Source organism: Colias philodice, chromosome 17 (genome assembly GCF_061535455.1).
Source record: "Colias philodice isolate Cphi_HAF_F1 chromosome 17, ilColPhil1 Martin Lab GWU primary, whole genome shotgun sequence".
In the NCBI taxonomy this organism is placed as follows: Eukaryota; Metazoa; Arthropoda; class Insecta; order Lepidoptera; family Pieridae; genus Colias; species Colias philodice.
This window is the reverse complement of record NC_143102.1, coordinates 5841483-5867035: the sequence shown is the minus strand read 5'-3', so window position 1 is coordinate 5867035 and position 25553 is coordinate 5841483. Positions and strand designations below refer to the sequence as shown.

The window sequence follows — 25553 nt, the reverse complement described above, 5'->3', positions numbered from 1 at the left end:
AATGTCTATTATAACTTCTGTCGTGTTCAACATTTCAACACGCTGTAATTAATAAATTAAAAATAGACAACATTGTAATGTTTGTGGGTGTCTTGGTGTATATAATTTTGGCACCTTGATTCTAATATTTTAATTGCAATCATTTTTAAATGGTGAGTCATGAAGACCTGCATCACTTGCGTTTAATGAAACGAAGACAACATTACTTATATTTTTAAATCGTATGTTACTTTTTCTTACTTAAAAAATGTAACATTTGTTTTTAGGTCTGATGTGGCATAGCTTTTATTCACACACAATAAAATGCAAATACGTAAACACTAGAGAATTAGTTCGCAAATGGAATGCACAGACAGGAAGAATATATCATTGAAATTATTGTAAGACAATCAAATCGAAAACTTCTTCAAATTAATAGCCTCCCACAAGCAGTTACATGAACGAATGAATCGATATAAATATCTTATAACTCACAATCGTGGCGAGTGTAAATCAGAAATAGTTTCAGGAGCCAAGGTATTCCGCATATCTTTGGTATTAGTTAATGTTAGGAAGTGATTATACTATATTCGTATCGATGTGTTGATTTGAACCACTTTGAACGGGAGATAAAATAAAACGCTTGGTATATTCAACATTACAAAAGTATTTTGATAGAAAAGGATTATGCAGTTAAAATAGGATGTCAAGAACAATTATTTAAAGAACACATATAGAAAACACAGCCACTGCACATAACCATGCAGCAAAAGGAAAATTAACAATAAAAGACAAAGTTTCTTCTAAAAATTACTAAACAATACAATATTTTGATAAAAGTTGTAGATTATTTTCACGATACGGTTAATAAAACTAGAAATAAAAAATATCCATTGGTAATGTTCTATTTGTACTTATAACACGTCTTAATAAATTAGTGTTGAAGGTATAATCCTCGAAATGCCAACCACGAACCCAAATATAACCAAGGAGTCTTGCTTATCTCTAAGCACTAAAATCACAAATAAACTTGAGATGAACATACAACGGAGAACAATCGGAAAAATCTATGAACCGTGCCAAAAAAGTAGGTCACTACGGTTTCGCGCGTCGACCACGTGGGCGCAGTGGAGGGCTTCGCATCTTGTCTGCCGCAACTAACTCGCAAGCACACAAAAATTATAGCCGATCACCGACGAATGACGATCTATATGTGCGCGGACGCGGCGTCGTATAACCCGTTGCACGCGCCAGTGAGAGAGCTACCGAACAACGTGACGCATTTCTTCGTTTTCCTAATCTGCCAGAGCGACAATTGATATATTTTCAGATTCCACATTAGTGTCAATGTTCTTGACGTTTTGGCAACCGTAAACGAGATCATTAAAATTATATCGTGCACTATTGTCGCGGATTCGCAGGTTAATTAATTACGTAGATAATATAATGTGAATCCGCACAGGCACTCGTACATTTGTTTCTTTTATGTTCTATTATGAGATTTTATGTCGTCTTTAATGTTCATGGCATGCCGGCGGTATGCCGATATGAATTACAATGTTTTAATAACACACTTGCAAGCGTCTATAGCGTGGCCACATTCTTGTTTGTTGTCATAATATTATCACTGTTTTAACGAGCTATAAACAAACTCTAATTATAAGTTATAGAAGATCCTTGTATGCCACTGGAAAATCGTTATGTTAACAAAAATATATATTTGAATTGTGATAGAAATTCAATCCAACGTTGAGAATTAAAAATAAATTGAATACACGCAATAACGGTTAACGATTTCTGGAAATCACACGCTTTTTTCTAACGTCTGTGTTGTGACGTTACAATGAAAATATTTTTATTGGAGCAGATATTCTTCAAATTCAAAGGCATTTCCTGCAATGAATTGGGAAATAACAATAGTGCTTGTCCGGATGTCTGTGAAATGTTTAATCTCAAGTCAAGAACATCGGCATCAATAATATTTCACGTGCAAGGTTATAGCGATGTGTTAAACTGTTTATTACCAAAATATCTTTACATCATCGATCATTCAAGGATTGAAGTATCCACTTAGTAGAGTATCTTTGAAGTTAAAACTAAATTAATGGTCATTAATTTGCATAATACAGTCAGTAAAATATAGGTACTTCTAAATAAAAGTTTGAGTAGCTAAACTCAGTAATTCTATGTTTGTACAAAAAAAATCATAATAAAAAAAATTTGATAACCATGGAGCTATAAAGTAATCGATCAAATAAATCTCATATAAATGTACGAATTCGATAATTAGATAAGTAACCTTTACAATGTGGTTCCATCGTTAATGGTTAGTGCACTGGCATGGCGCCAGTAGAATCTATAGCCGATAAATTATACAAAAATTATGACAACTCGTTTCCTGTGGTTGCATTATTTTCATCGAGTGACGTTTCCCAGTGACGAATTAAACGTCACGAGAAGACTGCGAATGAAGACACTGATAGTTTTTTTTTACTTATTTTCGTATTCCCGAGTAGTTCGGCGATCGTCTATAAATAAGGGTGGCAGATGAATGTAAAATTCAGTGTAACAACACTCGCACTCAGATTCGGTTCTTGTTACGGCAGTTAAATCTTTAAAACAAAATGGTGAGCATTAATTTAAGGATGGTGTTTAAAGTGACAGTGGATTGAAGTGTTCGAAGCAGTGCCTTACTGGAATTGACTTACGATCGATGTGATTGAATTCAAAAAAGATTATCGAAAGAAATTATTGACATTAATGAACATTATAATCAAAAGATAGCAGTTAACTGTTATCTAGTTTATCTAACTCTTTCGTTATCTAGATAATCATATTCTTAACTTATTTTACTTTACAAGAGCAGGCCTTTAATTTTATATTATTAATCCTTAGGACACAGACGATGACCAGAAAATGGCCATGCTGCGCAAGGCCTTCCAGATGTTCGACACAAGCAAGACAGGATACATTGAAGTCCTGAAAATCTCCACAATTCTGAACACTATGGGCCAGCTCTTTGATGACGCTGAACTGCAGGCACTCATTGATGAGAATGACCCAGATGGTAAGTTATTAAGCCAGAACAAACTCTCATATCTAATTATAAGGATGGTAGATCGGAAGGATCTCGTTAGAATGTAATATAACTGACTTCCTGCAAATCTTTGACTTTATAAAGCAAGAGTCAAGAATGACCTACAAAATAAATGGAAAATAATGTCATTGATGATAAAAACGAACACATGGTTCAAAGAAAAGAAACTCTTTGAAGAAAAAGGAATATTTATTTTAAGTAATTAAATAAGTTATTTAGACAGACTTCTTTAGTATTTTTTTTTAATTTATAGTCACCCTTTAATTACTATCATTAAATAGACGTGTTAAATATTTCCTGCGTATGAATTTTTACTGCGCTTTAAAATCTCACTTATCTAACTCAGCGACGCTTTAATGAGTCTATTTTTGAACTGGACCGTGTCTATTCAGGATTCCTTTGGAACATGTCACTACTCGCTAAGCGATATGTTCATTTTTATTTTTTAGTTTTCTTCAACAGCTCTACTTATTTTTTGAAAATTATTTGAGTTAATAAGTCCATCAATTGCTTAGGGTGTTGAAAATGATTAAAAAGTAATTAATCAATTAATATTTAAACATCGAAAAGGAGATTTTTATATAAATAAAAAAAAAAGCCACGAGGCGGGATATTTTCTATTCCTTAAAAAAATCTCATTTATAGAGCAATTAAATCCTATAAAACGAAATATCAAATAACGCAAAAAGCTTTTTAAAAATTGTTAATTCTTTCATAATCTTTTTTATTATATTTGCAGACACGTGTTTGTTCTATTTTATTTATGTTTATTTTTATTTATTTAGCTACCGGCAAAATCAACTTCGACGGATTCTGTAACATTGCCTCTCACTTCCTTGAAGAAGAGGACGCAGAAGCTATGCAACAAGAACTGAAAGAAGCTTTCAGGTAAATATAAATAGAGATATTAATATTAAATGCAACTTTATTGCATATAGCATAAGTTCCAATTCAGATTAATTTATAATGCATTAGTGTATTTTATTTTGATGTAAATATGAATCCCATCAAAAACATCCTGTAAAAAACCCAAGTCTCGCAGCTCAGTCTTTCTACCGTCAAAAGTTGTGAGATCCATGTAATACCAAGTTGGTTAATCTATTTAGTGTCTACTTGAAGGACCTTCTGTCTTAAGTTATTACATAAGTTATTATCATGCCAATATTAAAAATATTTAACGTTTTAAACAAATAGATCGACTTGGACATCGCTTGATTTGATTATTAGTATGTATCACACTACACAGCACGACGGGCCAGCGACCAACAGGAACGAGAGTTTCAATCGCGTGAGGCGCGAGAGACTAAAATATAATATTGTAATATTCATTTTGTTTTCATGCGATGTCCAAGTCGATCTATTTGTTTAAAACGTTAAATATTTTTAATATTGGCATGATAATAACTTATGTAATAACTTAAGACAGAAGGTCCTTCAAGTAGACACTAAATAGATTAACCGACTTGGTATTACATGGATCTCACAACTTTTGACGGTAGAAAGACTGAGCTGCGAGACTTGGGTTTTTTACAGGATGTTTTTGATGGGATCTCACTTCTTTTTGTAGAGCCTTTCTTTTTGATACCATCTACTCAGTCATAAAGTAAAATAGAGGCCAGTCTGTCTGTAAGGAGGCTAGTCGCGCCAACAATTTATATATTTATTTATTTATTTATTTATTTAATCATTTATTGTACCACACCATTTAATATTATAATGTACAGTATAATATATATCTGTTTGGATGCGAAGTACAAAAGGTGACCTTATCGCTTAAAAGCGATTTCTTCCAGGCCACCTAAGGTAGAGGATAGATATATAAGTAATACATATAATTAATGGAACGCGGGTGGCTGAAAAAGTAAAAGAGAAAAGAAAAAAAAAATATATATATATTATTATGAGATATAATAAAAAATATATATATATATATAACAGATTTAAATTATATGTATTGTTTTATTAGATTTTCGTACTTCAAGACATGTACCAATCATGTGTTTTTCATTACGTCGACCATTTTACAAGTAATAATGTTGTTCAGTTTCATGGGCTAAACACACCCTTACCCACCCTATACCCCCTCCCTTGCCTCATATGGTAGGTACCTATCTACACCTATTAAATTTATAACCACCACCAACCACCAACTGCATAAATAACTTTGTAATCCCATATATTTATATGGGATTACAAAGTTATTGATGCAGTTGGTGTATTTGGAAAACTGGACCGAAATTACAAAATATTTAAGTTTTCCCATGATTAAGACACTAAACTCTATATGTATTCCAAATATGAAGCTTCTAAGTCTGCTAGAAGTGCCTTGGACTTTTGATGATCGGTGAGTCAGTGAGTGACAAAATTTAGAAACTTTAACAAGTTGTCATTCTTAAACTACTGGTTCAAATTGACTGAAATTTTAAATATTCCGTGTTTATACAATGCCGGATTAGTTACTGAAGATTCAGGTTTCTTGCTTTATCCACAACCGAATTATAGGGGGTCGAAAAAGGCCCGAATTGCTTCGAGAAAAGGATGGTACGGCCGTGCCGCTTTTTTTTTGCTCGACTTGGCGGGGGCACTGCCGTGCCCCCAGAAAACTATATCCATATAAAATTAGTTTTATGAATAGAGTTTGTAATGTAAAGTACTTTTCATTAAAAGCTCTATTATTTTCATGTTACTTTCATTGAATTGGCCTTTAAAATTATCTCCATAATATCGATTTAATAATAACCCCGAGAAACAGGCGATATTTCATTCACATTACCTACATGTTTTGGAAGAAATTGCCTAGATAAAGCCGATTTTTTCATTCTTATATTATGTTATGGCTATAAGTTTGAATTCTGTGTAAGTACGCCAAGATTCTATATTGCAAAACAAATAAATAAATCATCCCTCTTAAAGGTTATACGACCGTGAAGGCAACGGTTACATCACCACTTCAACCCTGAAGGAAATTTTGGCTGCTCTTGACGACAAACTGAGCAGCTCTGACTTAGACGGAATCATTGCTGAAATTGACACTGATGGTTCGGGAACCGTCGACTTCGATGGTAAGACATTTAAAGTTCTCTTAATAAATAAATAATAAATCAGATTTTGGATTCTCTGAAGATATTGATGATTTTATAGTTCTTATAGCGAAGCTTTACAAAACTGTAATCTTTGAATTTAAATTAATAAAAGCTCTATTTAAATTAAGCTACCATTAATATTGAACCAATGATTTTAATTTTTTTATGATGAATAACGTTTCTAATAAATATTTTTTCTTCTTTACAGAGTTCATGGAGATGATGACTGGCGATTAAATTATTATTTTACATAATATAGTATTATTTTATTAGGAATCTATTGTATATTTACTATGATTTTAAGTCTTTCTTAGTACAAAACAAATAAACAATGCGGTATTAGCATGCCTGCACATTTTCTTTTCTATCTTATAGATAGGCTAGTTGTGTTCGTTTTTAGGATTATTTTAGAATAATTCGTTCAAACGTACTTAAATCATATGCTAATATTTATAACGCATTGTATGTCAAGACAATATAAATATGTATAACTGTACGTAAACTCATTTTATTTATGGAATACCAAAGCTACATTTTAAGAATGTTTTATACGTGGTGAAATAAATTATTTATACTGATATCGTTTTTCATTCCAGCCTTGACCTATTTTCTTAATTCAGTAAATCACATGCCAGACTGAACATCTATTTACAATAAATGATAAATTATAAACTATATTTTATTTTCAAAGTATGAATAACTATTAATAGTGTAAACTATATTTCCGATAGAGGTACCATATACAAATGAATCTATTGAAACAACCTAAACAACGACATATAAACCACATGATTGTTTATTTTACACACTAGAATTATTAATACAATACGCTTCCCGATCAACATTCAATTACATGACAATGAAAGATAGAAACAACTGAAGTAAACGCTGATTGATTTTGTTGTCTATGTTACCTTCGATTTATATTAAGATAATACTAGATTTCCGCCCGCGGCTTCGCCCGCGTTTTCAAAGGAAAACCCGCATAGTTCCCGTTCCCGTGGGATTTCCGGGATAAAACCTATCCTATGTGTTAATCCAAGTTACCCTCTATGTGTGTGCTAAATTTCATTGTAATCGGTTCAGTAGTTTTCACGTGAAAGAGTAACAAACATCCATACAAACTTTCGCCTTTATAATACATAGTAATCTTTGAAAATATAGATGCCTTTTAATTTTTGATATATAAGCCTAAGCCTTATTAGTAGGAATTGAATTTTATGTGCTATAATGACAGATTTAACACGTATTACCTAATTGAATTTAAAATAATGATGAATTTAAGGTCAATTTATTTTATTGAAATCATCAAACCTTATTCCATAACACGGAAAGGCACTTATATAAAAGACACCCGTTTAACTAAGTATATAATATTTATTCAAATTCTTTATCATTTGTTGACAGTGCGAATTAAAACTTGTATCTAAAAGATGCAATCAAGTTTTACACGACGTAATAGCGCTTATAAACGACAAATTACCACAGGACCAAAATTAGACCTGAGATACAATTGGAAAATTGTCCAATTGGATTTTGTTTCCTTAGAGAACATAACGGTTGTACACGTCCATGCAAAATATAATTTATCCGTACTATTATTTAGCTCGATATTTTATACCTGGAAATAAAAACTTATGGATATCGCAGTCATCTGGTTTAATCTACCATTTGGTTGAATGACTAGCGCCTTCACTGAATGAAGACATTTAATTGAATGACTAAAGGACAATTCGCCAAGTTGTTTAATGTAATGTTCAACGTCTTCACTGAACATCATTTAAGATAATCGTTGGTTTGGATAAGGAGAAGGGTTAGATTGCAAACTTTTGAGAACAACGAACACATATATTTCATTATATGTATAGCTCTGTAGATAATATTTTACCCTAAGACTAACAATTCAACATAAAATGAGAAACATATGTTACAGAAGTAAACGTTTTATCTTTCTTCCTTAGAAATACTAGGTTATGTAATATACTTGATATTTTGCGATACATTAGATGCTCTCCGCGAGTGTACGAGTATTATTCCTATTAAAACGACCCCAGGATTTCAATTGACCGCACAGAAACAGTAACACGTTGAGTTGCATATAAGAGTTGTTTACTATTTTCTAAATTCAGTGGTGAAATGCCAACACAATTGTCATGTGGCAAGGCTATTTGTTGAAAATGTTCCTGTGGCTGTTCTTCCTGGGACAGATTCTAACGGTCCCGGTTCCCAGCAAGTCTATGGAATTTGCGGGGATATTAGGCGAAGGAGGTAGGTTTTAGACTGTATATTTAGTTATCCTCAGTTTATAAATCAAAATCCTCCTTTAATTTGCTGCACGCCTCATACTTGATTCTAGTTAAATGTTTTAATGAATAGTTTAAATGTAATGTATGAAAATATTCGTCTAAAAATGTTTAAAAGTTAAGATTTGAGCGAGGTGAAATCCGTTTTATTTTGTACATATTTTGAACTATTCGATTGATACTTAGGCTACAAATCAAAATCATATTTGTATCTTTTTAAGTTTCCTGATAGAGTTGTAAATTTTTTAACGCTTTTTTCCTTTTCAGAACTTTTTAAGAATATAGAGCAATCACTAAAGTTCATCGTACCCGGCTTTTTGAATTCGGAATCGCAAAACTCTTATAATAATTTACGCCTAGTAGAATTATTTGATCAGGTATAAAAACACAACATTTTTATATATATTCAGATATTTTTTGCCATAATTTTTTATGATTTATTTTATAATTTTTTTAGGAAGATGAAAATTTTAAGATTCTCCTTAAGCATGTTGAAAATGGGCATGCCATGAAGCGACTAACATTTAATATATATGATGATAACATGAGAGAAGCGACTATAGCATTATTTAGAATCTTTCAAAAAGCTGAAAAAGAAAATTTATATATTATTCGCGACTGGGCCCGTGATAATATCAACAAAGACATGCTTGATTACGCCTGGCGATTAATTTCACTTTATAGAATTGACGCATATTCAAAAGAATATGATCCACCCTTCATTGTTAAACCCAACTACTACTTAAATAGTGATGCCATCATAAAAGCATTCCAATTAAAAAGTAAAAATGACAAGTTTGATTCTGCAGAAGCAAAAATAAATGAAATATATAAAGAAAACGACGAAATTATTATTAATGCAAACTATTCTAGTTGGAATATGATAAACGATGCATGCGTAGGAGATGTGGAGTATTTTAGAGAGGACATTGGATTAAATGCTTATTATTACGGAGTTCATCTTAAATTTCCATTTTGGATGAGCAATGATGAACTCTCAGGAGTGGATCCAAGATATGCTGAACAATATTATTATATTCATCAGCAGCTTCTAGCAAGGTACAATTTGGAGAAGGAACATTTACGCGTTCGAAATGCGTCCAGCGAGTCGAATTGTTTCCGAGATTATAATCCCTATTTATTGCATGATAATGGACTTCCGTTCCCCACAAGATCTTCAATTTTGCCGCAATGGAGTGATGACCAGGCTCGCATCAAAGCAATAGATATAGCAATTAGAGAGTGCATCTCTAGAGGAGTCATTTACATGGTATGTTTTATTGTTTTGAAAGTGAGAAACTACTTGCTGAAAGCTTAAATTTTGCTTTTCTTTTTAGTAAATATTTGTTTATGTTATATAAAAAAATTGTTGCGTAGATTCAGTACATTCAGGTCAGAAGCCACATTCACAACTGATGTAGGTAATAAAAATAATTACATATATATTATATATTATATTATATAAAATAAATAAAATAAAAATAAATATAAAATATTAAAGATATATTTGTTAAATTATGAGTATTTTTACATATTTCAGGACAACGGGACTAAAATTTCATTAACAGAGGATAATTACATTGATTTGTTGTCCAAATTAATAAGAGCCAATTTTGAAGGCGTAGAAACAGCTAAAATTGTCAAATCACTTTTTGGATATGGAGGAAGTGGTTATCCCAAAGACAGGTAATTTACGAATGCTTTATTCAATACATAACATTAAAAAATTTTAAGTAAGTCTAAATATTAAATGTCGAGTATTAGAACAAACCGAGTACGTTATAAGAGTTTTAATCCATACTAATATTATAAATGCGAAAGTAACTCTGTCTGTCTGTCTGTTACTCAATCACGACTAAACTACTGAACCAATTATCATGAAATTTGGTATGGAGATATTTTGATACCCGAGAAAGGACATAGGCTACTTTTTATCCCGGGAAAATGACCAATCCCGGTAATCCCACGGGAACGGGAACTATGCTATGGTATGACTGCGCGGGCGAAGCCGCGGGCGGAAAGCTAGTTTATAATAACTTTTATATTAATAATAAGAGCACATTTAGCAACAAATAAGGCTAACAATTTAGTTTACGGAATGTAAAACTATATAAGTTTTTACCTACTATTTTAGCAGTACACAACAAAATTTAAAGTTCGTTGCTTTTTTTTACAATTATTGATGTACTAAAAATGACATTTATTTTCAGATATAATCCATCCCCATCTGTACTACACAACCCTCAAACAACATTACGAGATCCACTTTACTGGCAGATGATTCATGCTCTACTAAAATATTTTAAAGAATTTTCAAGTACTCTTGAACCTTTCGATTTTTCAAAATACGAAACAGACAATATCAATATTATTGATACAAGTTTTGATAAAATAACAACGTATTTTGATTACTATCAAATGAGCTTAATGAAACTGTTTTACAATGATGGTAATATATTGAAGAATTCTAAAATAATGTATTCAGCAAGACAGAAAAGATTGAAACATTCACCGTTTACATTTAACTTTACTATTGAATCAAAAATAAATGACAATGCTATAGTCAAATTATTTTTAGGCCCCGAATGTGATCAAAATGATTGCTGGGAAAAGCATTCGAAATTTTATGAATTGGATTCGTTCGTATTTAAACTTAAAAAAGGCTTAAATGTTATTAGTTGGAACCCTTTAACATCGGAGAAGTTTTCATTTGATGATTATTACAACAAGAATCTAGCGTACGCAAAGAAGAATAAGTTTAATCTTTATATGTTTCCAGAAAATTTAATTTTACCGAAGGGCTTAGAAGAGGGGTTAAATATGACTTTATTTGCTATCGTAATACCTTCTGATGATTCCTATAATGGTAGTGAAGTTAGTCTGAATCCCTTGCCTTTAGGATTCCCTTTTCATAGACAAGCTCTAATCGATGAAAAGTCAAAAGCAAGTAATTATGTCTTTAAGAAAATTTCAATATATCATCAAAAGATTACTAGTAATTATTTAGGTTACTTTTCCGACAACTTACATTGATTAATTAGAGTTACTTATAAATAAGCTTAGCTACTAGATTAATATGAATGAATTATGTGAACCAGGATAAAATAAAATAAAATATAAATAGTTAAATATTGTTTTATTTATACATACATTAAATAAAAATTGAAATAATAATATTATAAATCACTTTTCTCTCTCCTTTTAGTGTTTATTAACTTTGATAAGAGGAATGGTGTTACAAGGGTAGAGCTCTCCCTCGTGGTACACGTGGACATCCTCGAAGAACATGTTGGGTTGCTTGAAGTAGACCTCGTTGACTGGGCGGTCCAGAGGGTAGCCCAGAGGCTTGTTGTCGTTGGCAAATACCTTGATGGATTCGACTTGCTTAGCAGACTGTTGGTAGGGGTAGGCAACGACGAAGATCTGGAATGGATAACCTCCCTTGTTACCCTTAGGCAGAACAAGACGTTCTGGGAATGCACCAGGCTTAACAGACATGTCGACGGGTACTTTGCCTTCTCCAAGCATCTTGAGTACTTCGCGGACGGGGGCGGAGTCTTGCTTTACGTAGTAGAAGTCAAAGGATTTACGCTCAATCTTGTTTTGTCCCTTGCTAAGCTTCTGCACGAACCAGTCCAACTCAACGAAGTTCATCCAGTTGTCTTCAAGAGAGATGGGATAACCTTGGCTGTTGTATTTAGGCCCAAGGAAGATCTTGAATACGGCTTCGTCTTCAACATCAGATTTAACATCAACGGATACGGAGAACGATTTGTGGTTAAGACGTGGTTGGCGGACAACAAAGAAGGGGAAGTTGCTAGATTTCAGTTCCTCTTGGCTTAAGCAAACAGCGTTGTTTACATCGAAATCGTAGTAGTCAAAGTAAGTGACCAGTTTGTCGACCTTAACGTCGTTGATCTTGACTCCAGCGTAGTGAAGAACTTCTTGGGTGTATGGAACCAGGGATTTTTTGAACTCGATAAAGTATTTTAAGATTTTTCTGTAAAGCTGGTAGAATACTGGGTCACGAAGAGATGTTTGGTAGAAGTCCAGTGCACTTGGGAGGAAGTTGTATCTGAAAATGGTTAATAGGGTTAATATTACAATCCTTATTCACTCATTTTTTATTACTGTTTTAAAAATAAAGTTTATATATAAATACTATTTTAAAATTATTATTAATTTTAGAATTAGCACGTGATGATTTAGTATCAATAGCTTAATTACTTACTTTTCAAAAGATTGAGGAGCAGCACCCAAAATGTAACGAGCGATTCCTTCATAACTGTATGGATATTTCCAGGGACCAATTTTAGCGACAAAGTCAGCATTGCCTTGCCAGAAGTTTCCAACAAAGTTGACAGATTTGACGTCTTGTTTTTCGGCTTCCATGTTGTACTGTTAAACAGAAAATAAATATCTAAGTATCCATACTAATATTATAAATGCGAAAGTAACTCTGTCTGTCTGTCTGTTACTCAACCACGCCTAAACTACTGAACCAATTTTCATGAAATTTGATATGGAGATATTTTGATACCCGAGAAAGGACATAGGCTATCACGGAAAAATGACACAATCCCGGAAATCCCACGGGAACGGGAACGGGAACTATGCGGGTTTTTCTTTGACTGCGCGGGCGAAGCCGCGGGCGGAAACCTAGTTTTAAATAAATTCGTTATTTCTCAATAATATTTTCATTTAATTAATGCAATATTTACCTTGAATTGGCCTTCTTGGACGTACTGAATGAAGCTCTGTTCGTAAGCTTTAAGCATTTGCAGTTCCTTGACTTGGGATTCGTAAGGAATTTGGTAGTATTTAGGTCTTTGAATAAAGTTGTTGTAGTATTTCATCATTGGCCTGTAACCAGGTACAATTTGCTTGTCCCATGAGAATTCAGGAATTTCACCAATACCGTTTGATAGACGTTCAAGGTAGTAGCGAGCCAAGAGTTGTTGGTAGAAGTAGTAGTAGATCTCGCCACGGTGTTCCTTCAGAGCGGGCTGTACGTCGCTCTCCAACCAGAATGGGAAGAAAGCGTGGAAGTAGTAGTAGTAAGCGTTAAGACCTATATCATCAGTGAAGTATGAAATCTTGTGTTCTTCACCAGTGTAGGAGAAGTAGTTAGAGTAGCGAACGTAGAAGACGTATTTGTCGTTCTCTTGGACAACATCGTATTCGGATCCGAATTCAACTGGGTTGATGCCTTTTTCCATCCTGACGCGGTTGATTTTGTTCCAAACATCAACGTTGGTGAAGAGTTCAGGGTAGGATTCATAAGGAGCTGGGAGAACAACTCCCTTTGTGTCGGGACGGTGGAGCACAGCAATGTAGTAAGCATACAAGAATTGGCCTTCGTTCAAGTAGACGCGGGCAAAAGCGGCAGTCTTGTAGAAGACGTCGAAGTCCTTAGCGTAGTAAAACACGTGGAACAAAGCTACGGCTTCTTGTTTGGATTTCTCGTTGAAGATCGAGAAAGGAATGTTCTTAGGGAGGAATCCCACTTTCCATAAGTTCAAGAATTCTTGAACAGCTTTTTGGTTCTGAAATGTACGAAAAAAAGTGAGTTTAACATTTAAAAAATCCGAAAATATTAGAATTAATAACATAATAATTATGTATCATGTTTTCTTGAGGTGAGCATAAATTTAATTTATTTTACATAGTATTTCATTTCCTTAAATCTGTAAATTACAAAACAGAAAAGTAGAGTATTTGTATAAGTAGGCACGTTAATTTTAAAACTGTGAATGTAGTTTGCCAATAAACCATATTTACTCACAGTGTAATCACCAATGTGTGCTTCAATGTCATAGTCCTTTCCGATTTTGTAGTATTCAGTTTCAGGGTTCAGTTGGCTGCTGTGGTACAGAAGCTTCAAAAGTTGTTGTTGCCTCACAACGAAGTCATTGTCAACTGTTAACAATGAAAATGGCAATTTTGAACTAAAAATCGGTATTATATTATTTTTAGAGACATTATGAATTTATATTGAATTTATTATGGAGTATGGAATTTATATAATTTAAAATCTATGACAATTTAGAGACTTTAACAAAACAAAATGTATTTAAAGATAGCGAATTTTACAAACACTATAACAAAAACAAGTATTACGTACATACAAAAGCAGAGGGTAACAATAGGTTAATAATTAAGGTCAATTAAAAAATTAATAAAGTGAATATTAAAAACTTCATCATTGATCATTTAAGACAGAGAAATATATTACCTTTTTTCATCTTGTAGTCGACAGAGGATTTCTGTGGGACTACAATGCTCCCGGCCAAAGCCAGGGCCACCAAACTCGCTAGGACCAAGACAGTCTTCATGGTTGCCAGACCGAACGGTAACTGTGCCTTATCCTTCAGAAGATGCACTTTTTATACTAAATGCAGCTATTCCTTATCTCATGAATAATATTTAGAGTTATTCTTTATCGGATATTAAAATTTATTTATGTCGTTAGAGGTGCCGATTAAAGATTTGTTTATTAAAAAAACGAGAACTTAAATACGATATTTTTATATTTAAATGCTTTTGATATTAATTGGGAGAATTTCTGCATCTAAATAAAATATCTGACAATTTTTAACATAACGTAGTAGACGAATTTAAGAAAGCATTATAATTATTATCTGCCTACTTGTATTAAGCATAACAGCTTTAAATGCTTCAGAAACTGTAAAAAACATAAAAGTACGACAGTGACATCTGCCAACCCACACTTGGGCATCGTATATTATTTTCTTTTTCCCGGACCATACATAGATAAGCAGGTTTTGATAAGATTCATTTTTTCATAAGATTCAAATGGGACCCATAACCATCATAAAAAATCTACAAAATTGTTTTAAGTTATAAAAAAATGAAGGTACATAAATACACAAGCAGAAAGCATTTAAATGACAGACTAAGTACTTAATTTTTTAAATTGATGAAAGGATAATAATTTTGGAAAAATTACATCATTATTGTCTTTTAATTTATTATCGACATCTGTGATTACGTCTTATCATTCTACACCTTCATAAACTGTTACTTAGAGAATTTTATCACTAACCTTTTGAACTTATTAAATTTATTTAGAACTTATTATATTGATTGATGATTCGTTGTTTATTTTTTTATCATTTATTAGGGTTCCGTACCGAAAGGGTAAAACAGGACTCTTTTAACTTATATTGATTCATTAGATTGTTTATAATTAATAAGCTTAGCTATTAGATAAATATAAATAAACTAGCGGTCTGCCCCGGCTTCGCCCGTGGTACCTACATGTTTAAACTATCCTATATCTCAAGTTTGATCGAACTGCACATGGTGTGCGATATTTATTATAATCGGTTAAGTGGTTTAGGAGTCCATTGAGGACAAACATTGTGACACGAGCATAGAAATCTAAATAACAAGACACTATAGAAGTGCTATAATGTCATAAATAATAATATGAAAACCACTGTCACCAAAATCATCACATTTAAACCGACAGCTAAACAGTACACTATGCCTTTTATTGGACAGCTTCATTTTAGTGAAAAATAAGTTTAAAAAATAATTACAGCATTTTATTAAGTACCCTAACGCACGGTTTTACGGCTTATTTTCGAATAACATCCCCAGGTACATGAGATGTTTTGTTTCTTTTTGCTCAGAAAAATACAAATTCGAAAAAATTCGACTTTTCGACAACAGAGGGCGTTAATTTTCAATAGATATAACTTTGAACCTAAACACATACAAATAAGGTTAACATTTGTGTTAAACCTGATAATAAGAACGGTCGACTGTGCCATCTATTGTTATTTAGATTACTATGGTGACATTCGTATTACTTGTAAATATTCTTTAATTTTAAGGAGAACGGCATTATTTCTAAAAAAAAATAATTAGCGATGAAATTTTATTCCTTTATTAGTATAGCAGGATGAATTTCCGCAATGAAAAATGATGAAACACACTATGTTTACACACGCACGTCTCGAGAGCAACTTGGAAGTCACCTGAGTGGCGACAAGGTCACGCGTGCTTACGACTCCTAGTGTCTTGTTATTTAGATTTATATGGACACGAGATTTATATACAGGGTGACTGGTAATTCGACGTGGTCCTTCAAAGGGGTTATACTAGAGGTAATTTGCAACAAATTAAGTCCAGTTAACCGGGGGTCAAAAACGGATGATTATTGAGCTATGACGGTTTTTTGATCAAAATTTAAATAACGTCTTTAATTTTTTTTATTTCGATCCCATGCAAAAGTAGGTAACATTTGTGCCTTTTTAGAAAGCTTATGAAACAAGGAATTTACGTCTTTAATTTGTACATCAAGTTTACTACATTTTTTCGAGTAATAACCTAACTACTTATGGAAAATTTACTACAAAAATAAGTTTTATTCCACCTTAAGACCCTTTTATTTTTAAGGTGATGCAAGTTTTGGGCAAGATTTTTTTTAAAGTGATCGCTCATTCTTCGGTTAACAGTGTAGTAGTTTTTTCATAATTAATTATTTTTGGTAAAAAGGCAGAAAATTTCTTAAAAATCAAAAAACCGTCATAGCTCAATAACCATCCATTTTTGACCCCTGGTTAACTGGACTTAATTTGTTGCAAATGACCTCTAGTATAACCCCTTTGAAGGATCACGTCGAATTACCAGTCACCCTGTATATGAAGAATTATGTGAATTAGGATAAAATAAATTAAAATATAAATAGTTAAATATTGTTTTATTTATACATACATTAAATAAAAATTGAAATAATAATAAAATAAATCACTTTTCTCTCTCCTTTTAGTGTTTGTTAACTTCGTTATGATGAATGGTATAGTAAGGAACATTGTACTCATAAGCGTAGAGTTCTCCCTCGTGGTACACGTGGACATCCTCGAAGAACATGTTGGGTTGTTTGAAGTAGACCTCGTTGACTGGGCGGTCCAGAGGGTAGCCCAGAGGCTTGTTGTCGTTGGCAAATACCTTGATGGATTCGACTTGCTTAGCAGACTGTTGGTAGGGGTAGGCAACGACGAAGATCTGGAATGGATAACCTCCCTTGTTACCCTTAGGCAGAACAAGACGTTCTGGGAAAGCACCAGGCTTAACAGACATGTCAACGGGTACTTTGCCTTCTCCAAGCATCTTGAGTACTTCGCGGACGGGGGCGGAGTCTTGCCTTACGTAGTAGAAGTCAGAGGATTTACGCTCAATCTTGTTTTGTCCCTTGCTAAGCTTCTGCACGAACCAGTCCAACTCAACGAAGTTCATCCAGTTGTCTTCAAGAGAGATGGGATAACCTTGGCTGTTGTATTTAGGTCCAAGGAAGATCTTGAATACGGCTTCGCTTTCAACATCAGATTTAACATCAACGGATACGGAGAACGGTTTGTGGTTAAGACGTGGTTGGCGGACAGCATAGAAGGGGAAGTTGCTAGATTTCAGTTCCTCTTGGCTTAAGCAAACGGCGTTGTTTACATCAAAATCGTAGTAGTCAAAGTAGGTGACCAGTTTGTCGACCTTAACGTCGTTGATCTTGACTCCAACGTAGTGAAGAACTTCTTGGGTGTATGGAACCAGGTATTTTTTGAACTCGATAAAATATTTTAAGATCTTGCTGTAAAGCTGGTAGAAGACTGGGTCACGAAGAGATGTTTGGTAGAAGTCCAGTGCACTTGGGAGGAAGTTGTATCTGAAAATGGTTAAAAGGGTTAATATTACAATCCTTATTCACTCATTTTTTATTACTGTTTTATAAATAATGTTTATATATCTATGTTTATATATCGATCTGCTGAGACCCGGTATCTTTGGGTACGCAGACGATAGCACTATTGTGGGGAGATACGCATCCAGCGCGCGAGCCAGTGCGGCACAAATCCAGTCGCTACGGTAGGCCATGGTTGAATGCATGAACAGGTTGTCTCCAAGTTGGTGTCTCTATTCTCCGCAAAACGGAGTCCATTCAACCTGACTCCGTCCTTCCAAGGTGTATCCGTGCCGATAACTGATCGCCTCGAGCTTCTTGGAATACATTGAATCCAAAGCCCAAGTAGCCTCGAAAACGCTTGGTATACTGGCGAAGGTGAGGCAGTATTTAAGTTCGGGACAGTTGCTCAATCTCTACCAACACTAGTTCGTTCGTGCATGGAATACTGCTCTCACCTCTGGGATGGATCTGCCAAGTACCAGCTGGAGACGCTTGAGGCGATAGAGAGGCGTGCCAAGAGGCTCATAAACGACGATGTTTTAGTAGGCAAAAAACTCAAAAGCCTCACTCATCGCCGCTGAGTGACAAGTCTATCGGTTTTTTACAGGATACACTTTGGAGAGTGCGCTGCGTAATTGCACGACCTAATTCCGCCATCCCTGTTGAGTGAACAGGTACATTCTAGGGTAGCACGCTCCATCTTAGGCCACACCTCAGCTTACCATCAGGCGAAATCGTGGCCAAGCGCTCCCCTATCGCAGCATAAAAAAAAATATATAAATACTATTTTAAAATTCTTATTTATTTTGGAACTAGCTATCCCGGCGAACTTTGTACCACCCTGTCAATGAATGTTGTATTGCCTTTTAGCTGAACTAATTTAGGCTTTGATGAACATAATACAACGATACAAAATAAATATTTATATAGATTGATATGTAATAGTATTTTATGTTATTACTTCAAACACGTCTCAGAGAAAAATGATTGAATTTTAATAAGTTGTGCAGCATGAATTAACTCTTTTCATTCTTTAACTGTTATCGACCACGCTACCGTTTCATTTCACTTTAGTTGTGATAATAATTCTATTATTATCATTGGGCGATCGACGCTGATACAGTGGGTAACCATCGTTGCCTGTGATGGTCTCTGCCATCAATCTTCGTGGATACCTTTTGGTACACTTGCTGTCAACCATGCATGGTGTTTGGTGGTTGATGGTTTCACACGATCCATGAATCATATTCGTGATAACAACGTCATGTCGGTCTGGTTCGGTTTCAGGATTAGCAATCCCCACACATATTATCATATATTTCATCATCATATATTTTACCTGACCGAATTCTTTCGACTAACCAAATTAAAATGTGTGCATGCTGCAAGCCAGATTTTCGTCATTCGATTGAATACATCAATCATTGAATAATCCCAAAGATATGTTCCTTTAATGTAACTCGGCAGTGATCGGATTTTTTGCTTGAAAACACGTGTGGTGATGTCGTGCCGATCACTTGATATTTGTCCGGGAAGCAACAGTTGAATAATTTCCATCCATTTCGAATTACATATAAATGTAATGAATAGATCTGGCCGACCATAATGACGAACAAATTATTATGTCATTGCATCTTGCACATATTTACTTGGGCTACCTGTGTATGTCGCCGGTAAAATAATCAATAGACCAACATTTTTTGCATCTTCTTCTGTGCTAATTGCATGGCATAAATGGATGCAATCTTCAAAACACAATTTAACTTGTTTATAGCTACGCAATATTGTTAACGCAGTCGACGAAATCGCAACAAATAATTGGAATTTTTATATTTTTATAGAATTTTTTAAGAATTAATCGAACTAACCCTCTTGGTTAGTTCCCCCACCAAAAATACCTAATCAATTTCTGAAAGCACGTGTAAACACAAATATTTGAGGAATTTTTATGTATCTGCTTTAGGCGCGGGTCAAACACAAGCGGCGCGGGCGCGGGCGTGCCATAAGCGCACCTCTTGAATCTGTTTTGCACCACGTCCTTCTTATACATTTTGTATGAAAGAATTTTGGAAAGGCGACGAGGCGGCACGCCACGGTTGCGCCGCGGGCGTACCGCAGGCGTACCGCAGGCGCGCTTCCCCCATCGCATCCAAATAGAGGTCAATTCACGGTCATACACAATCAAAAACAAATCGGGTGGTAGTAGACCGGGAGATACTGACACAAAATTTCGAGTCATTTGTCTGTTACAATTTTTACAAAAAAAAAATTTGCAGATTTTCGGCGGTATGGCGACCATTTGGAATCGTCCGAAAAGTATGGCATGGCGATTTTCGTAAATGGCTGCACGACGATGGTTACCTGTGCAAAAGTTAGCCTGGTACAAATGGTTGAATTGTTTTTTTTAAATCAACACATTCGCGTCGGTATGGCGGGCTGTAAGTCACACCGGAAAAGTATGGCATGACACTACCGCCTACTTCTTTTTTATGGGCTATCGGTAAATTCTAAATTTTTTGTGTTACAAATCGTTTGACTTCGCTATTTTTCCGACGAGTTCGACTAACGCCCACGCGACTAAGCCGACGGTACCAGCGTTCACACCATCGTTTTTCTTTTTGTCATTGCGTACTAAGACCCCTGTAGAACCGCCATCCTGTTACAAATGACTCGAAATTTTGTGTCAGATCTCCCGGTCTATAGGAGACGGTAGCCTGTCCGTCAAAAATGTGTTCTCTCTGTGTGGAATTATATAGAGCTGCTATTACATACCCTTCTTCGTTTTGTTTTTAAAGGTGAATTGAATTAATCGATGAAATGATTTACACAGGTGATGGCAGTAGGGAAAGTGAAAATGAAGAAGAGCATAATGAAAGTTCCCATGTATTTACAATGTCAGAAATAAAGATAATCCTGATTTTGATTGTGTTTTTTATTTATTTGTAATTGTAATAATATTGTGGAATGATCAGTACTGTAAATACTTTTGAACTGAGATTTTAATGATAAGATTTATATGGTTTAAAATTTAAATGTAAACCTGTGTTTGAAAACCATATTTTATCTATACTAATATTATAAAGAGGAAAGGTTTGTATGTATGTATGTATGTATGTATGTATGTATGTATGTATGTATGGTTTTCACGCATAAACTAGGTACTGGACCGATTTTGATGAAATTTGGCACATATAATCTTTAGACCCTGAGAAAGAACATAGGCTACCTTTTATTGCGAAATATGTACCACGGGCGAAGTCGGGGCGGACCGCTAGTACAATATAAATTTTGTGTTATTTTAACCTTCTTTTCTTCCATCATTACACCAGTACTACTTTAAAATTACTTTAAAAGTACTATAAAATTTTCCAAGTAAATTCCAACATTTCCAACAAAGATATATTTGCAATCGTGGGGTTATCCTCGCTATTTACTTACAAGGAATTATCAAAACAAAATCGTTACTTTCAAATTAACGTTACTTTCAAATCTCTTTTAGCACAAAAAACATAATTTTACTAAATTATGCATGAAGAAAATGCATTTAACCACTCTATATAAATATCATTTTCGGACGCCAACAGCGCGCCCGAGGCGCGCCGGCTGGCGCGCCCGCGGCGCGCCGGCTGGCGCGCCCGCGGTGCGCCCGATGCGCGCCGCGCCGCTTGTATATGTCCCGCGCCTTAATTGCACTTCAATAATTGATTTTAAAAAAATACAGACAATAGTTTATAAACCCTTTTTACTTTTTAATTATTTTACACGAAATATATTTTTGAACGCATGAATGTCAAACAATATTTACCGTATTTGACAGGATTGACAACTAATGATTTACATGTACGAAAATCAAAATTTTTGGAAAATGTTTATTGATCTAGTTTTTGTTGATTTTAGAATTTATTCTGCTATTCTGCGCGGAGACAAATCCAACAAATCTAAAACCATGAAAATTGGTTCAGCAGATCTCGAGTTATAACTGTTGGAACATACAAAAAAAAATATTTATATAGATTAGCACGTGATGATCAATAACTTAATTACTTACTTTTCAAAAGATTGAGGAGCAGCACTCAAAACGTAACGAGCGATTCCTTCATAACTGTATGGATATTTCCAGGGACCAATTTTAGCGACAAAGTCAGCATTGCCTTGCCAGAAGTTTCCAACGAAGTTGACAGATTTGACGTCTTGTTTTTCGGCTTGCATGTTGTACTGTTAAACAGAAAATAAGTATAATAAATATCTAAGTATTTTAAATAAATTCATTATTTCTTTATAATATTTTTATCTAACTAATGCAATATTTACCTTGAATTGTCCTTCTTGGACGTACTGAATGAAGCTCTGTTCGTAAGCTTCAAGCACTTGCAGTTCCTTGACTTGGGATTCGTAAGGAATTTGGTAGTATTTAGGTCTCTGCACAAAGTTGTTGTAGTATTTCATCATGGGCCTGTAACCAGGTACAATTTGCTTGTCCCATGAAAATTCAGGAATTTCACCAATACCGTTTGATAGACGCTCAAGGTAGTAGCGAGCCAAGAGTTGTTGGTAGAAGTAGTAGTAGATCTCGCCACGGTGTTCCTTCAGGACGGGCTGTACGTCGCTCTCCAACCAGAATGGGAAGAAAGCGTGGAAATAGTAGTAGTAAGCGTTAAGACCAATATCTTCAGTGAAGTATGAAATCTTGTGTTCTTCACCAGGGTAGGTGAAGTAGTCAGAGTAGTTAGCGTAGAAGACATATTTGTCGTTTTCTTGGACAACACCATATTCGGATCCGAATTCAACTGGGTTGATGCCTTTTTCCATCCTGACGCGATTGATTTTGTACCAAACATCAACGTTGGTGAAGAGTTCAGGGTAGGATTCATAAGGAGCTGGGAGAACAACTCCCTTTGTGTCGGGACGGTGGAGCACAGCAATGTAGTAAGCATACAAGAATTGGCCTTCGTTCAAGTAGACGCGGGCAAAAGCGGCAGTCTTGTAGAAGACGTCGAAGTCCTTAGCGTAGTAAAATACGTGGAACAAAGCTACGGCTTCTTGTTTGGATTTCTCGTTGAAGATCGAGAAAGGAATGTTCTTAGGGAGGAATCCCACTTTCCATAAGTTCAAGAATTCTTGAACAGCTTTTTGGTTCTGAAATGTACGAAAATAAGTGAGTTAAACATTTAAAAAATCCGAAATAAGAGATTAATAATATAATATTATGTATCATGTTTTCTTGAGGTGAGGATAAATTTAATTTATTTTAATACATAGTATCTATTTAATTTCCTTAAATCTGTATTACAAAACAGAAAAGCAGGCACGTTAATTTTAAAACTGTGAATGCAGTTTGCCAATAAACCATATTTACTCACAGTGTAATCACCAATGTGTGCTTCAATGTCATAGTCCTTTCCGATTTTGTAGTATTCAGCTTCAGGGTTCAGTTGGCTGCTGTGGTACAGAAGCTTCAAAAGTTGTTGTTGCCTCACAACGAAGTCATTGTCAACTGTTAACAATGAAAATGGCAATTTAAGACTAAAAATCGGTATTATATTATTTTTAGAGACATTATGAATTTATATTGAATTTATTATGGAGTATGGAATTTATAGAATTAAAAATCTATGACAAATTAGAGATTTAAACACAACAAAAATGTATTTAAAGATGCGAATTTTACAAACTCTTTAACAAAAACAAGTATTACCTACATATAAAAGCAGAGTGTAATCAATATAGGTTAATAATTTAGGTTTATTTAAAAATGAATAAAGTGAATATTAAAAACTACATCATTGATCATATAAGACAGAGAAATATATTACCTTTCTTCACCTTGTAGTCGACAGAGGATTTCTGTGGGACTACAATGCTCCCGGCTAAAGCCAGGGCCACCAAACTCGCTAGGACCAAGACAGTCTTCATGGTTGCCAGACCGAACGGTAACTGTGCCTTATCCCTCAGAAGATGCACTTTTTATACTAAATGCAGCTGCTCCTTATCTCATGCAGATATGTATAATACTTGGGGTTATTCTTTATCGGATATTAAAATTTATTTATATCGTGAGAGGTGCCGATTAAAGATTTGTTTATGAAAGAACGAGAACTTAAATACGATATTTTTATATTTAAATGCATTTGATATTAATTGGGCAAATAGTTCTGGAAGTTTCGAAAAATACTCGTAACATCTAGATATTATTTTACTTCATTTAATGTAAATTTTTCATGTAGGTAATTAAATTTTATATAGCGTATCAATTAAGTACTTAAAATAAGCTTGAAACGAGGAAATACAAACAGTCGGGATAATTCCAATTGGTATCTTATTTTAAGATTTATAGAGACAGCGTGTAAATGTGTATTGAAAAATTCTTTCAGTGTTAGATATCCCATTTATCGAAAAAGGCTATAGACTACACATTATCATTACGCTAAGACCAACAGGAGCGGACACCTACGCGGGTGAAGCCGCGAAGCGCAGGTAGTAATTTAATAACTCTATTGCATTTCTGAGATTTTTTTAAGAAAAGAATAAAGGCGGAATTCGAATTCACGTTATTTTCATTAACAGGATAACGGATTCATAAATTTTCAAATGTTTATAAATAACATCGAATACTTTTGAAATATATTTACACAATCTCTTTCATTTCGTCACAATATAATAATTATTATATCATTCCTTTTGCATTGTAGCCTATGCAAATTGCAAAAATACTCACTTATGTGTCTCATTATGTTACAGTAGAGAAAATGAAATAAAATCAATACATTTTGAAGCCATTTTAACTGCTTGATAAATAAAATATTTGTCAGTTTTTAACGTAACGAAGTAGACGAATTTGAGAAAGCATTATAATTATTACCTACATGTATTAAGCATAACTTTAAATGCTCTAGATATTGTGAAGAATCATACTAAAAAAAGAACCAAAAGTTCGAAAGTGATTTTCTGTTTTCCTGACCATAAATAAATAAGCTGATGATGACGATTCAGGACAAGTTTCAAACGGGAGCCATAACCTTAACATAAAAAAAAATCTACAAAATTTTATTAATTTATAAAAATGAAGTTACAACCTACATGACAACCTACATCTTTGTTTAAATTGGCGAAAAATTGTAAGGTTTGAATTTCTATGAACAAAAAAATATACAAAATTACATCATTATGTATTGTCCATGTATTGTCTTTTAATTATCAATATCTGTGATTATGTCTTAACATTTTACACCTTCATAAACTGTTAATTAGAGAATTTTATCACTAACCTTTTGAACTTATTAAATTTAAACAAAAGATAATACATTGTAAGCACAATGAATTATCTTAGTTAATTATGATTCGTTGTTTATTTTCTTACCTTTTATTAGGGTTTCGTACCGAAAGGG

The 25553-nt window shown here is 34.0% G+C and overlaps 4 protein-coding genes across 4 annotated transcripts; 2 read left to right on the top strand and 2 right to left on the bottom strand.

Moving 5' to 3' along the window:
* Window positions 1–2500: 2500 nt before the first annotated feature.
* Window positions 2501–6737, top strand: TpnC25D (Troponin C at 25D). The gene is made up of 5 exons (XM_089705692.1): window positions 2501–2606; window positions 2875–3046; window positions 3862–3964; window positions 5990–6138; window positions 6368–6737. The coding sequence occupies exons 1-5, from the start codon at window positions 2604–2606 to the stop codon at window positions 6394–6396; spliced, it is 456 nt and encodes a 151-aa protein (XP_089561818.1). The 5' UTR covers window positions 2501–2603; the 3' UTR covers window positions 6397–6737.
* Window positions 6738–8244: 1507 nt separating this feature from the next.
* LOC149481119 (arylphorin subunit alpha-like) lies at window positions 8245–11591 on the top strand. Its single transcript, XM_089705711.1, has 5 exons — window positions 8245–8427; window positions 8730–8839; window positions 8920–9732; window positions 10003–10148; window positions 10673–11591. Exons 1-5 carry the CDS (start codon window positions 8313–8315, stop codon window positions 11493–11495), a joined length of 2007 nt encoding a protein of 668 aa, XP_089561837.1. The 5' UTR covers window positions 8245–8312; the 3' UTR covers window positions 11496–11591.
* A 22-nt stretch (window positions 11592–11613) lies between these two features.
* On the bottom strand, window positions 11614–14797 carry LOC149481118 (arylphorin subunit alpha-like). Its single transcript, XM_089705710.1, has 5 exons — window positions 14698–14797; window positions 14248–14381; window positions 13184–14008; window positions 12694–12860; window positions 11614–12537 (listed from the first exon to the last, which is right to left on the bottom strand). The coding sequence occupies exons 1-5, from the start codon at window positions 14795–14797 to the stop codon at window positions 11664–11666; spliced, it is 2100 nt and encodes a 699-aa protein (XP_089561836.1). The 3' UTR covers window positions 11614–11663.
* A 2389-nt stretch (window positions 14798–17186) lies between these two features.
* On the bottom strand, window positions 17187–24091 carry LOC149481117 (arylphorin subunit alpha-like). The gene is made up of 5 exons (XM_089705889.1): window positions 23982–24091; window positions 23529–23662; window positions 22480–23304; window positions 22217–22383; window positions 17187–18150 (listed from the first exon to the last, which is right to left on the bottom strand). Exons 1-5 carry the CDS (start codon window positions 24079–24081, stop codon window positions 17259–17261), a joined length of 2118 nt encoding a protein of 705 aa, XP_089562015.1. The 5' UTR covers window positions 24082–24091; the 3' UTR covers window positions 17187–17258.
* Window positions 24092–25553: the final 1462 nt, after the last annotated feature.

Excerpts from the sequence above, each read along its gene's own strand:
- LOC149481118 (XM_089705710.1), bottom strand. The coding sequence starts at position 14,797 with ATGAAGACTGTCTTGGTCCTAGCGAGTTTGGTGGCCCTGGCTTTGGCC. Across the intron at positions 14,009-14,247 it reads CACACATTGGTGATTACACT|AACCAAAAAGCTGTTCAAGA; the intron begins GTGAGTAAATAT and ends CGTACATTTCAG. Across the intron at positions 12,861-13,183 it reads TCCAAGAAGGCCAATTCAAG|TACAACATGGAAGCCGAAAA; the intron begins GTAAATATTGCA and ends TCTGTTTAACAG.
- LOC149481117 (XM_089705889.1), bottom strand. The coding sequence starts at position 24,081 with ATGAAGACTGTCTTGGTCCTAGCGAGTTTGGTGGCCCTGGCTTTAGCC. Across the intron at positions 23,663-23,981 it reads CGACTACAAGGTGAAGAAAG|TTGACAATGACTTCGTTGTG; the intron begins GTAATATATTTC and ends CATTGTTAACAG. Across the intron at positions 23,305-23,528 it reads CACACATTGGTGATTACACT|AACCAAAAAGCTGTTCAAGA; the intron begins GTGAGTAAATAT and ends CGTACATTTCAG.
- LOC149481119 (XM_089705711.1), top strand. The coding sequence starts at position 8,313 with ATGTGGCAAGGCTATTTGTTGAAAATGTTCCTGTGGCTGTTCTTCCTG. Across the intron at positions 8,428-8,729 it reads GGGGATATTAGGCGAAGGAG|AACTTTTTAAGAATATAGAG; the intron begins GTAGGTTTTAGA and ends TTTCCTTTTCAG. Across the intron at positions 9,733-10,002 it reads CTAGAGGAGTCATTTACATG|GACAACGGGACTAAAATTTC; the intron begins GTATGTTTTATT and ends TACATATTTCAG.
- TpnC25D (XM_089705692.1), top strand. Across the intron at positions 3,047-3,861 it reads TGATGAGAATGACCCAGATG|CTACCGGCAAAATCAACTTC; the intron begins GTAAGTTATTAA and ends TTATTTATTTAG. Across the intron at positions 6,139-6,367 it reads GGGAACCGTCGACTTCGATG|AGTTCATGGAGATGATGACT; the intron begins GTAAGACATTTA and ends TCTTCTTTACAG.